This window comes from Chiloscyllium plagiosum, unplaced genomic scaffold (assembly GCF_037043375.1).
Source record: "Chiloscyllium plagiosum isolate Xiang-an unplaced genomic scaffold, Cpla_swu_hap1 HiC_scaffold_10, whole genome shotgun sequence".
NCBI lineage: Eukaryota > Metazoa > Chordata > Chondrichthyes > Orectolobiformes > Hemiscylliidae > Chiloscyllium > Chiloscyllium plagiosum.
Genome location: NW_028270148.1, coordinates 41,054,859 through 41,068,531, shown reverse-complemented (window position 1 = coordinate 41,068,531; position 13,673 = coordinate 41,054,859). Strand labels below are relative to the sequence as shown.

Genomic DNA, 13,673 nt, shown 5'->3' with positions numbered 1-13,673 from the left:
CATGGTAACATAGTTGTTGTATGCAGTAATACAAGTAGGAAAAACAGGGAGAATAATATAAAACTGAAGGTACAATGCTAAAGGGGGTGCAAGAAAACTTAGGGTGAAAGTTATTGAAGGGGCAGGGCAGGTTGAGAATTCAAAAATGCGCATATCCTAAGCCCAAGTACCAATAATATGTTAAAGTCAAATCATGTTTTGGTGAGCAAATTGAGAGTTTGGAAGAGGGTAGTGTAGTGTATGTGGAGTTCCAAAAAATTTTACTTTGAACAAAAGCAATTTATCTTATAGTGGTTATTTGGTGAGGTGAAAAGCAGCTTCATAGTAGTTCACTCATAACTCTTTAGAATAACATTCCTTCCCACTGTGGACCATATAAGTGTAGATCATTAAGACTCTCTATAAAGTTTCAATAATTGAGACCACAAGGCTTTTGAAACCATTTAACTTGTTGTAAATACGTGTCACCTTGTTAATGGTTGTCTTGGTTCAGACTCATCATGCCTGAGGGCCTGGACAACTGTTAAACAGTTGGAACTCAGTGTGCCTGACAACTCTGGCTGTATGAACCATGCCATCAACTTCACAAAGCTTGGTTCTAGTAGATCAAGTAGTTTCAATGCCCTGTAGTTTCAACTATTGAAACTTTAAGGGATCTGGATGGTTGATACTTATGGTAAAAATGATTTTCTTAACATGGTGTAAAGTTGTGAATGAATCCATCTCAACATTTATTAAACCCTTCCAGCTGTCACTATGTGCAGAAACAATTCAACCCAATGTGTAAAGGGTGAATTGGAATGGATGTGGAGTGTTATACCTTGATATGGATGCCATGTGATTTGTTTGAGGGGACCACTCCTTCGTAGGGGGTTATGAATTTCCGTTTTACAGGGTTCCCCCATGCAGATTGAGTCAAGATGTCTCTGATGTGCTACAACTTGTAATTTTTTTAAAACCTATTACAAGAGTGGAATATACTCATCTCCATAGTGGGGTCATTCTGGTTGAGCATGCTGGGGGTCAGCTGGGAATTGAAACTGGCACTTCCAAAAACCAGAAATCCTGAGACTGATGTCAGAAATCCCAGATTAACGTCCCAGATGTCATTTGTAAAGGGTCTCCAAATCAGTGTCTTTGCAATAATTGACCCCATAGATTTCAGAGATGGTGTCTAAAAGATTTTAATGAGTTGCTGCTGTTTCTGTAAATGTAATCATCTCATTTTCTTTCTGCTTTGAAACCTAAGTATTAGTCATATAAGTAAGAGTAAAACATGACAAAAAATGATGATGAAGGGTTTGCAGTCTGTTTTTCAACATACTTGCATATTCACTGAATGATAGTTAACCCTTAAATGCAATTAATATGTTACATACCAGTGAATTGTTGCTATTAGCTCAATACAAAACCTTCATTTATGACTTTTCTTATATTTGCTCATAAGATAATGGGATAAAGAAATAAATCCAACACCTAATATGTCATGAGCATATTGGGGTGGATTTTGGTGAGATCATATCCACAGGGATGTTGAACACTTGCTTAAAAGGGAAAGAATGGGGTATAGTGGGAGTGAGGAAATGGTAGGCAGAAGGAATATAGGGAAGGTAATTGGGGACATGAAGAGAAGGTGAGAAGAATGTGAAATCAGGAAGAGAGAAGAATGGGGAATGAGCAATAGAGGTGACAGTTTACCCACATTTCCATCCCCGATGATACCAATTGAGGGCTTTTTGTTTGCCACATTTCCTTTTTGAAAGGAAAGAAAACCTCTCTTTTTAAACAAGCGGAGAGAAGCATAGGGACATGCTGAGGGGAGAGAAGCATGAGAACAAGAGAAAGAACAGACAGAGAAAACAAACAGCAATATAGAGGCAATAATGAAAATGAAATGCTAATGCTGGAAATCTGAAACAATATACACTTGATGGTAAGGTGTAAACTTAATGGTAAGGTCCTAGGGAGTGTTGCTGAACAAAGAGACCTTGGAGTGCAGGTTCATAGCTCCTTGAAAGTGGAGTCACAGGTTGATAGGCTAGTGAAGAAGGCGTTTGGTATGCTTTCTTTTATTGGTCAGAGTACTGAGTACAGGAGTTGGGAGGTCATGTTGCGGTGTACAGGACATTGGTTAGACCACTGTTGGAATATTTCGTGCAATTCTGGTCTCCTTCCTATCGGAAATATGTTGTGAAACTTGAAAGGGTTTCAGTAAAGGTTTACAAGGATGTTGCCAGGCTTGGAGGATTTGAGCTATAGAGAGAGGCTGAACAAGCTGGGGCTGTTTTCCCTGGAGCGTCAGAGGCGGATGGGTGACCTTAGAGATTTACAAAATTATGAGGAGCATGAATAGGATAAATAGGCAAAGTCTTTTCCATGGGATCGGGGAGTCCAGAACTAGAGGGCATAGGTTTAGGTGAGAGGGGAAAGATATAAAAGAGAGCTACGGGGCAACACTTTCACACAAAGGGTGGTACGTCTATGGAATGAGCTGCCAGAGGAAGTGGTGGAGGCTGGTACAATTGCAGCATTTAAAAGGCATTTGGATGAGTATATGAATAAGAAGGGTTTGGAAAGATATGGACCGGGTGCTGGCAGGTGGGACTAGATTGGGTTGGGATATCTGGCTGGCATGGACGGGTTGGACCAAAGGGTCTGTTTCCATGCTGTACACCTCTATGACTCTGAGTCTAAATACAGAGAATACTAGCGAAACTCAGCAAGTCTGACTGTGGAAGGAAAAACAGAGTTAACATTTTGAGTTAAGCCACTTCTTCATTAGAAAAGGAGGAAGAATCATATTCAACTTGTCTCTCGCTTTTGGTACTGCCAGAGCTGCTGAGTAGTTCCAGCACTTTCTATCCTTATTTTAGCAACAGGGGGACATCCGAGATGGCTGAGAGCAATGGAATTCTCTGACTTAACACATGCAATGCCATGATAATGTAATAGTATATTAAAAGCTCTTTCATTGAAATTGGAATAATAGAGTATAAATTCCAATCAGAAATTCAATTCAGTAAAACATTGCCCAAAACCCTGAAAAAATGGTTGCAGCTTTCTCCTCAATCTTTTTCCAAAGATATGGTTGGACTTTAGGATATGATCTTGTAGGAATCTGTGTTGTTTGTCAACTGTTTCCAATATAAAACTCTATCGCTGTACTTTCATAGGAAGTGCCTGGGCAACACTAGCATAATGGAATGTTATGGGCCTGGCCTTCAAATCTCACCAAAGCATCTGGGTGAGTTTAAATGTAATTAATAAATCTGGAATAAAATGTTAAGTTTAACTAATTACAGTACAACTGTCAGATTTTTGTCAAAAAAAGCACATCTGCTTTCTAAAGTCCTTTTAAGGTGGGAAATCTTCGTCCAGACTTCACTGGTCTGCATGTGACTCCAGACCCACAGCAAGAAGGTTGAATTTTAACTGCCTTCTCAATTGGCTAAGCAACCTCTGGATTGTATGAAATCACCCCAATCAAAAAATAAAGCTCTGCAAGTGTACCTCCAGCAGAAGGTCTACATTGTTCTGCTAAATTGACCACTACCATCTTCTTAAAGGCAATTGGTACTGATGCTGGCCTTGCCCATTACAATTGCGTCCCAAGAACAAATAAAAATAATGTGACATGTTACCATAACAGCCTACTCCCCATTGAGCCTCCGATATTCATGTAGACCGTTCCCCGTCTAAATATGTGTGTTTACAGAGATTGTAAAAGTAAAATGCTGACGGAATTCTGCTTTGTTCTGGTCTATCGTGAGTTTGCTCAACTTCATTTCCTGAAGATTATACTTGCCAAAACTCGCAGCTACATGGTATCAGTGAAAATTACAGATTTTCCTTGCAATTTTGATATCACAGTTGAAATAACATCTTTAGCAGCAGGTGATGTACAGAGGCCTAGAAGGGGCTTTGCTTGGTCATTCCGTCAGCTGCCACGGTCAAACTCCATGCCGGAAATCTTCACAAATATTCAGCACCAAGAGCTAAATTCAAGAACTGGCAATTCCTAAAGCAGTTAGATTTGCAGCGTTTTCAGTCGAACTTTGAATCCTTTTTGGTTTTCTCTATTGTTTATTTCGTCCATAATTGTTCCACATTTGATTTTTAAATTTAAAAAAAGCTCGTATAGAAAATACATTTGCTATAAAATTACAAACTAATTAGTCGAAGCTGTGGGCACGTTATAACAAATGGTTTTAATATTTTAAAATAAGTTTTCTGTATACAGTACACTGGAAAACAGAATATCAAGGACCAAAGTAAGCAAAGATTTTTTTTCACGAGAGTCTGAAAGGGACTTGAATTTACGACAGTACCTCGTCGTAGCGTTAATGGGACCGAAATCGACTGGAGCTTTCTCCGCCCTCCCGCCTTCCCTTCCAACGTGAGTTGAGCTGACCTCTTAACAATGCGAGGAGAATCCTCCGCTGCTCAGGCCAATCTGGAACTACTAGTCCATGCTCTATGCTACTTTCTCCCCACCCCCACCCTCCTCTAGTTTATCTCTCCACGCTTCAGGCTCTCTGCCTTTATTCCTGATGAGGGGCTTTTGCCCGAAACGTCGATTTTGCTGCTCGTCGGATGCTGCCTGAATTGCTGTGCTCTTCCAGCACCACTGATCCAGAATCTGGTTTCCAGCATCTGCAGTCATTGTTTTTACCTCGTTGATTTTAACCCTACTGCGAACCCTCTTGCAAGGATGCCTGCCTTGAAGAAGTTTTCCTCCTCTCTCTACAAGAATCTCAGGGAGTCCCTCTCCCACATTTGATAAACGCGTCCATTAGCAAGACTCTATGCTACTTTCTCCCCACCCCCACCCTCCTCTAGCTTATCTCTCCACGCTTCAAACTCTCTGCCTTTATTCCTGATGAGGGGCTTTTGCCCGAAACGTCGATTTTGCTGCTCGTCGGATGCTGCCTGAATTGCTGTGCTCTTCCAGCACCACTGATCCAGATACGGGAACCTCTACTCCATTGAAATCTTCACCGTTTCTTACGCACTTCGATCTTAATGAAGGAAAACGCTTGTCTTAACACTTGGTAGTAACTGGCTGCGAAGGTGCTGACATGCCCCAGGGAAGCATTTCGAGGTGGTACTGCTTGATTTGTATTTTGTTTTTTGCAACTGCTAGAATCTTTCTAAGAGCCGCCGACAATCGTCAAAGATACTTTTTTTGTTTTGCAGGACTTGTGGGTGCAGACGCCCACTTAACCATCCTTAAACGCTGCATCGCTCGAAGGATTAATTTCCAGTCGCTATATCTACCTCAAATGAGGAAATCTGGGCAGGGTTTTGTGAGAACTGGGTAAAAAGATGATCATCCTCAACAGATCGCGGCATTCACCATCTGCGTTTTGTGTGAATGAAGTGACGGTTTTTTTCCACAATACCAGGCAGACTCTTGTGTTTTCATCTATCACTAGATTTTACCACCGGTCTTGAATGGTTTTCACGTTTTTCAAACATGTGTGAAGCATTTTATCCAATGATCTGCCTTGAGGCACTAAACATGCTCACTTTTCTCCCTCGACCAATCTCAAAACCTGATGTGGAGGTTCCGGTGTTGGACTGGAGTGGCTAAAATTGGAAGTCACACTATACCAAGTTATAAAGTCCAACAGGTTTATTTGAAATCATATAAGCTGTCGGCGTGCAGCCCCTTTGTCAGGTTCAGGGAGAGAGCAGCGCACACAGACGGTGTGTAAATCTTACACGCTCGGTCACCTGCAGTAACGTGTTAACTGACACCCTATTCACACTAGTTGTATGATCGTTTGATCTCCCTGCCTATCAACTCTGGGTCTGTGTGCGCTGCTCTCGCACTGCACCTGACGAAGAAGGGGCAGCGCTCTGAAAGTTTGTGTAATTTAAAATAAGCCTGTTTGACTATAACCTAATCTCAAAACAAAAAGATAGAGATTTTCTGGAGTACCGCTTTGAATGACACCGTTTCATGGTCTACCCATTGGAGGTGGGTTCTGTTGCAATCTCCTGTTAAGAGGTTGACCTCAGTCTGATGTGACAGTTCCTACTTAACCGGATGTTGAAATATTCCTAGTGTTTCTGAAAGGTCATGACCTGGTTTGGAAGCCGACTTCAGAACAAAAATAAAGCATGTTTTCTCTTGCTAAAGATGCGTGGGGAAGGTTGGCTGTAGGCTGTCTTCCACTGCCAATGCGTGTGGTCCCCAAGAATCAACCTCAAACTACAACATAATTGTTGTCAATGCTAGTGGTAAAGTCACTGGGCCAGGAGTCCAGGACAAGGTTCTACAGAGATGGGTTCAAACTCCACCGTAGCAGTGGCGGAATTTGAATTCAGTTAATACATCTGAAATACAGCGTAAAGATAATTTCGGTAAAGGTGTCGTGAAACCATCCTTAATTGTTAAAAACCCAAAAGTTCACAAATGTCCTTTAGGCATGGAAATCTACTCTCCTTATTCGGTCTGCCTGCATGTGACTCCAGACCCACAGTATTGTGCCTAGCCGAACTGCCATCAGAGCAAAAAAAAACTATCAAGCCTCTTAGTTTAAGGACAATTGGGGATGCCTTTAACATGGGTGCTGCGTTTGTTATAAAAAATAAAAATGTTGAATTGTGTTCTCCTGCCGCTGGTATTTAGCAGCATGTTAGCAGTATTTGAAAGCTCAGCATGGCCTGGAACTCATGCTGCACCTAACCTAGGAAGACCAGAAACTTCGGGAAATAATACATTACCAACATGCTGGTCCCACGCTGAGTACATACGTGCCAAAGACAATCATTTCGTTTCTTGTCCCAAACCTCTATGTAACAGGTTGATGCATGCGAATCAGCTCTTGCCTAGCTCAAGACTAGAAGCTTCTTCTGAAAAGACTTGAATTTGGCTTCTATAGTGGAGCCATTTGTTAAAATACTTGATAGGAGCTATGAAGAGACGATTCTCGTTACATAATAAGTACGATCCCTTTCCCCTCGCCTTTGAGATAATCAGCTAACTCTGCTCGCGTTATGCCCTAAAATGAAGCGTTTTTTTATTTGCTGATGCTTACCCTAAGACTAATCTACTGTGTCCTCCGCCGCCAAGTTTTACGGCAGAGTTGCTATACACAGGATGGTAAAGGTGCCCTCGAAATGAACAGCTGTCTTCCATTATTTTTCCATTGAGTTCCACTTGGACTGTTTCTGGTACATTCTACAGCTTAACCAGAGGCTGAGTGCACATGTTTGGACTTCACTAGTTGAAATCGGTTTTAGTTTAAACGTTGAAATGGCCGAGTTCTCAAATAAAATGGCAAGCTTTCTGATTGCACCAAGAGTCAATTGGTCCACCGTTCGGGTGAACCGTTCTTCTATACCTAGTGATGTTCAGCAAATGAACAAAAGCCTCCCTTCATTCCTGTAATTCTCTTTCACCTCAGCAAGTTCAGCTGAGAAGTTATTTCGTGACCTTCGAGCCACCTGGGCTATCTTGTAAATAATCAAAATGTTTACCCATTCCTTAAGTCTGAGAATGTTCTATTTATATTTTTGACTAACGGATGTGAACAGCTTCACGTCTTTGCTGAGTTGACATTCGATCGCGCGTGAAATTTGATTCAAGAGTGTTTGTAATTCAGCATATTAACTGAAAACAACAAATGCTGGAGATCACAGCGGATCAGGCAGCATCCAGATGAGAGGGTCATCTAGACTCGAAACGTTAGCTTGCTCTCTCTTCGTGCATTTGGATGTGCCAGTATTGGTCTGGGGAGAACAAAGTTAAAAATCACACAACACCAGGTTCTAGTGCAACAGGTTTATTTGGAAGCACTAGCTTGATGAAGGACCAGTGGTCTGAAAGCTAGTGATTCCAAATATACCTGTTGGACTATAACCTGGTGTTGTGTGATTTTTAACTCTGTTCAAGGATGCTGCCTTGACCCACTGTGATCTTCAGCATTTGCTGTTTTCAGTACAGATGCCAGCATCTGCATTAATTTGTTCCACCATATTAATTGCACGGGGCTTCGAAACACGTCTTCCTGCCATAAATGTCTCAAACTGAACGGTGTCTTAATGCTCAGCCTCTGGATTCCCAGTTACCACCACATAGTTGCAATGGTCACAGCACATTAGGCCTGGCTGCTGTATATTGCCCCTTAATGCTCCACATGAGCCTCTCTGCATTTAGTTCACCTCACTCTCAGTTCAGATATTCTAGTGATAAGCTCCGACCACAGCGAGCTGATCTGAATTTGAGCTCATGGTAACAGTGCACGAAGCTGTGGTAGATGAAGGTGATGGGCAGCGCTAGCAGGACGATGCCGCTGACCACACACATTCCTCCCAGAATCCTGCCGGGGATGGTGAAGGGATACATGTCCCCATATCCTACAGTGGTCATGGAGATGATCACCCACCAGCAGGAGGCCGGGATACTGGCGTAGGCTGGATTCTTATCCTCCAAGTCGAGTCCGCTTTCCAACAACTGAGCGAGGGCGCCAAATATCGCCATGGCGACGCAGATAAACACCAAGAGCATAACCATCTCCCGGTAGCAACGTTTCAGAGTCAAGCCCAGCGTCTGCAAGCCAATGAAGTGACGAGCAAGTTTGATCACCCAGAAAATCCTCATCATCCTCAGGACCCTGAGGGTCACCCCAGCCCGTTGTAACTGCGAGTTCTCGCCGGTGAAGAAGGACATCAACACCGAGATGTAGTACGGCGTGATGGCCAGGAGGTCAATAATGTTCAGAGGCTTTCTCACAAAGTCGCACTTGTTTTTCGAGACGAGAAACCTCACAATGCACTCGGCGGTGAACCAACCCATGCAGATCGCTTCGATTATCCTATAGACCAACAATAAGAAAAAAAAGTAAAACCAGCCGAAAACGGTTACGAAATATGCGGGGATGAAATGGCAAAGGAACACAATAACATAAATCTACAGAAAGTATACTCCCCTAACAGTCACCCAATCAACGTCCCCGTGCCAGCTATTATGGCTCAGTGGTTAGCACTGCTGCCTCACACCACCAGAGACCCGGGTTCAATTCCAGCCTCCAGTGACTATCTGTGTGGAGCGGGGCATGGATAGGATAAATAGGCAAAGTCTTTTCCCTAGGGTCGGGGAGTCCAGAACTAGAGGGCATAGATTTAGGGTGAGAGGGGAAAGATATAAAAGAGACCTAAGGAGCAGAGGGTGGTATGTGTATGGAATGAGCTGCCAGAGGATGTGGTGGAGGCTGGTACAATTGCAACATTTAAGAGGCATTTGGATGGGTATATGAATAGGAAGGGTTTGGAGGGATATGGGCCGGGTGCTGTCAGGTGGGATTAGATTGGGTTGGGATATCTGGTCGGCATGGACGGGTTGGACCGAAGGGTCTGTTTCCATGCTGTACATCTCTATGACTCCCGTTGTCTGTGTGGGTTTCCTCCGGGTCCTCCGGTTTCCTCCAACAATCCAATGATGTGCAGGTTAGGTGAATTGACCATAGTGTTAGGTGCATTAGTCAGGGATAAATGTAGGGAAATTGGTCTAGCTGGGTTACTCTTCAGAGGGTCGGTGTGGACTTGTTGGGCCGAAGGGCCTGTTTCCACACTGTAGTGAATCTAATCTAGTCTATCCTCTATTACATTTGCCCTGGACAGGTGATAAGCACCGAAGGGTTTAAGCTTTAGGCTAAAATGTCAAAAACGTTCTGCAACTCATGCGAGAGTACAAATTATTGCAAGAAATGGTGGAACCCAGTATTTGTTTGAGGCTCCTGTTTAGCAGCTAACTCTCCGTACAGTGGAACCTATATAAAATCATTATGACTTGCCTAACAGGGAACCGAGGGCTAAAGAGCAACTGACACCCCTGGTTGTAGGAACAAATCTCGATGTTTGCTTCTGGATTTTAGTATTTTAAGGCATCAATTTTCTCTTTCCTACACTCTGACTTTTTTTTCGCGTTTCACTTAATTCTGCTGCAAAGCTGGCCATGGTAACGTTTAAGTGCCTACGCCTCAAATTTGTCTTTAGTTCCTCTAAGAAAATTTGACCGCGGGCAGTGTGAAACTAACCTGAAGATAATGTCAACATCCGCACTTTCAAACGTGCAGTCAAGTTTGTAATATTCTGGTTTAACCTTTTATTCCAATACCGACGACAATTGAATTTGCATCTATAGGACAAATTTCTATGTGTACTCCAAGAGAGACGTCAAACCTACAGACTTCAGTGTTATGTGTTTACGTCATCAATCTGTACAGAAAATCAGGTTTTTTATTACAACGTTTATGCACATTACTGCTTTTGAATTGGGGCTATCCTAATGTCTCAGCCAAGCTCCTATCGATCGATGACAGGATTATTTATTTTATTAGAAAAGTCGCTGAGGGATAAGAATTGACTAGCACATAAGGAGAGCTGCATCTGGGAATATTGTCTGGAAACATCTAAATCAGTTGAAGATGGCACTAACTGCAATTACTTTGTACTTTTTTTAACTTGACAGGCGTTACCTCCAAACAGTACAGGCAACCCAAGAGCCAGATTTATAAAGAGTATAAAGCCAATATTGGGCCGGATACACCGATTTTGTTTACATGCCAAAGAATCATTTCTATCCACAGATTTCGTGTCAAAAGGTAAAAACAAGGGCTGCAGATGCTGGAAACCAGAGTCTAGATTAGAGTGGTGCTGGAAAAGCACAGCAGGTCTGGCAGCATCCGAGGAGCAGGTCAAAAGGTGACATCGCCAAAGGCGCCACACTTCCGCCTAGGCAAGCCCCTGGAATAATGCGACCAAATATCTCGACTGCAATTTGAAGATACAACTATAGTCCCACTTGACAGGAGTAAGTTTTTTATATATCATCTACAGGTTTTTCCATTAATTTGGACAGGACATTGTGTCTTGTCACCCTGGTCAAATGAGAAAGGAGGCGCTGGGCATGTTGCAGCCATTTCTGGAGACATTTCTTGAAGAATGTTTAATAAAACTGAGAGAATGAAAGTCGGGCGGACATGGACTTTGATCGGGAGTCGTTTAAAGAGCACAGTAAGAAAGTCTGTGAACTGCAAGGACGCAGTTGAGAAGCTGCGTGTCGGCATATTTTGAAGGATATCAATGATTATGTAATACTGAGAGGAGTGTGAAGATGAACGTTTTACATTGGGCGACAGTAAAATTTAGTCCTGAAGTAGGGTCACTGGATCTCCACAGTTGCTGCTAGACCTACCGAGTATTCCCAACCATTTCTGTTTTTGTTGCAACTAGTCCTTGATGTTCAGAACGAAATAGACTACTGAGTTTCTAATTTATTTCCCAGATGTGTATTTCTTATTAAATGGAAGGATCATTATCGGTGTTATACAAAAGACACATGTTAGTTTTGTAGAATTGTTCCTATCATTATCAGGAGTATCACAAATTGGGATCAGAAGGAGAATGGTTATGAACGAGACTTACATGAAAAAGTTCATTTTTTGAGCAAGCGTATTCCTCTTGCATTTAGTTCAATCCCAAATTCATGATCGAAATAAGTTATATAGAATTGAGAAATATTGACTACATAATTTCAATACCATCCAATCCATGTTACATTTTCTATGTTGGAAATAATTACAGGTCTCGCTTTTGTTTACAAGTTGTAGCATCCAGCGGGAAACTTCTATTGATTTTTCTATCCATGACAGACTCGCCAAAGAAAAAAACAATCCGCCTACAGAGGAAATGTTGTCGGTTGATTGGCCCCCCACTTTGTAATATTTAACATGGTTTGTTCGAGGAGGGACTTTCTGTAAATACTAGGCGCATCTGGCGGCTCCAGGCGTGATTCGCTTTAACATGTGTCAGAGAGAATGGGTGTGCGAGGGGCCGATGTGCTGAGACAGAGAGAAAAAACTTGGGTTACGCACCGTCCTTCACGACCACCCTCCTCCCGCCAAATTATTTTTGTAGCTTTGTAGCGTTAAAAATACATAGCCTCTACATTTGTATCCCACAATCAGCCAGGAGCTAAGGGATAGATAATGGCACGGACACCCGTTTTCTTCACGTTTATTTCCATAGATCTTAGAAACGGCATCTCTAACAGCGCACCGCCCCCCCCCCCCCCCCCCGCCCGTACTCCCCCCCCCCCCGCCCGTACTCCATTGAGCTATCAGATGCGATCAAGCACGCGGAGTGGAGATTGAAACCACTGGCTTCTGGCTTGGAAGCCGCTGTCACTTGGAAAACTACCACTCGTATCTTCATGTGAAAATAGCAATCTACATTCAGTAGCTTCTAACTCGAGCCCTGGCCGCACATCGCGGGAGTTGTGTTTTGTGAAGTTTCGCTTTTGTGAAGTCCAAACACTCTTAGGGGGGAAAAAAAGACACGACAACAGATTTCAACGTCACACAAATAAAGACTTTGCAACCGCATTAATGGACAAAAGACGTTCACACCCATAGAGAAACTTAACACCATAAATTAAGAAGAAGTTATAGATACCCTGATGGTCCCATTAAATTTTCTGTGTACCTGTGCTCCTCCACACTGTTGTTCTCGGCTGTTTTCCAGTCTGGTAGTGTGCTGGCGCACAATACCACCATGGAAACGATAACAAATACCACCGACACGGTTGCCAGAATCTGGGCCGCTACAGACGAGGTGGGCTCCTCAAAAGTCCTCCTCATCCTATCCAGCCATTTCCTATTGGATGAGGAGCTCTTTTTTAACTCCTTTTTCCTCTGCCTTTTCAGCTCTTCCTCCTCCTCGGAGTAGAAGGTATAGGTGTCAGACATCCTGTCATCCAGCCGCCTCTGGCAGCAGTATTCGAGGTTCGAGCGGTCCAGACCCCAGTAAATTAACTCATTGTAAAAGGACAGCTCGCACATGTGAGGGACAAACCGGAGCTTGCCATACTTAACGTAAAGCATAATGAAGCCGAACGCCTCGGAATGCCTGTCAAAAAAATACTCATTTCTCTCCTGATCATAGTCATCGCATACTTCCAGAACCTCTTTCTCCGAGACACAGTTGTGAAGTCTGCTAACCCTTCTGAGGGGGAAGTCCTTGATCATATCCTTCGGGAACGAATATCGGGTTCCCCCAACATTCAAGATCAAGGGGCCGCTTCCAAACTTCATCTTCGAGCAAACCCTGGAGCCGCATGGACTTCCCGGCCCCAGCGCATGGGTTCACTGTAAGGACTGTCGCCCTCACTCCTCAAACACGGCTCAGATCCCTCCCGGTTGCTCTTATCGAGTTTCCAAGGCTGGTGATGCCGAAAAGTTGTCAGACATGTTACTCCCACCTCAGCATTTTCTTGCCTTGCTGCGCGGGGAGAGGTGCCGAATCGAGGGGTTGAGTGCCTGGTTTAATGCTGAAGCTGCTGTGGTTCCTCGGTCTGCCTGCCTCTCTCTCTCTCTCTCTGAGTGTGGCTCAGCCCCACAGGCGGGTTAACGAGCAGGACTCCAGCACTAGAGTGACGTGAACGGCTTCCACTAACCACAGCGCCCCTTCAACCACAGCCTGCAATCGACAAACAAGACTCTGCAAAAACCATATCCTCGGCACTGTTCCGGGCTCACACGTTAACATTACACCTATATTCGGACTTCCTGATTTGGACTGGCGACTGTTTACAGCATGGAAACAAACCAGACACACTAGATATCTCTCCAGGCTTTGAGGGAGAATGTGTCACGTTCGCCTCG

The 13,673-nt window shown here is 43.5% G+C and overlaps 1 protein-coding gene and 1 long non-coding RNA gene across 3 annotated transcripts in view; one reads left to right on the top strand and one right to left on the bottom strand.

The window, feature by feature from the left end:
- The window catches only part of LOC122552775 (uncharacterized), a 96,476-nt gene that overhangs the window by 15,359 nt on the left and 67,444 nt on the right, over positions 1 to 13,673 (top strand). The window lies entirely within an intron of this gene.
- kcng3 (potassium voltage-gated channel, subfamily G, member 3) lies at positions 4,190 to 13,427 on the bottom strand. Of its 2 annotated transcripts, none has more exons than XM_043695697.2 (2): positions 12,466 to 13,427; positions 4,190 to 8,825 (listed from the first exon to the last, which is right to left on the bottom strand). In XM_043695697.2, the coding sequence occupies exons 1-2, from the start codon at positions 13,101 to 13,103 to the stop codon at positions 8,180 to 8,182; spliced, it is 1,284 nt and encodes a 427-aa protein (XP_043551632.1). In that variant the 5' UTR covers positions 13,104 to 13,427; the 3' UTR covers positions 4,190 to 8,179. The 2 variants fall into 2 exon arrangements, with proteins under 2 accessions (XP_043551632.1, XP_043551633.1); XM_043695698.2 differs by having other exon boundaries at positions 12,496 to 13,427.

Coding starts and splice junctions, on each gene's coding strand:
- kcng3 (XM_043695697.2), bottom strand. CDS start 13,103: ATGAAGTTTGGAAGCGGCCCCTTGATCTTGAATGTTGGGGGAACCCGA. Junction 8,826..12,465: donor AATTTAATGGGACCATCAGG/GTATCTATAACT, acceptor GTTGGTCTATAG/GATAATCGAAGCGATCTGCA.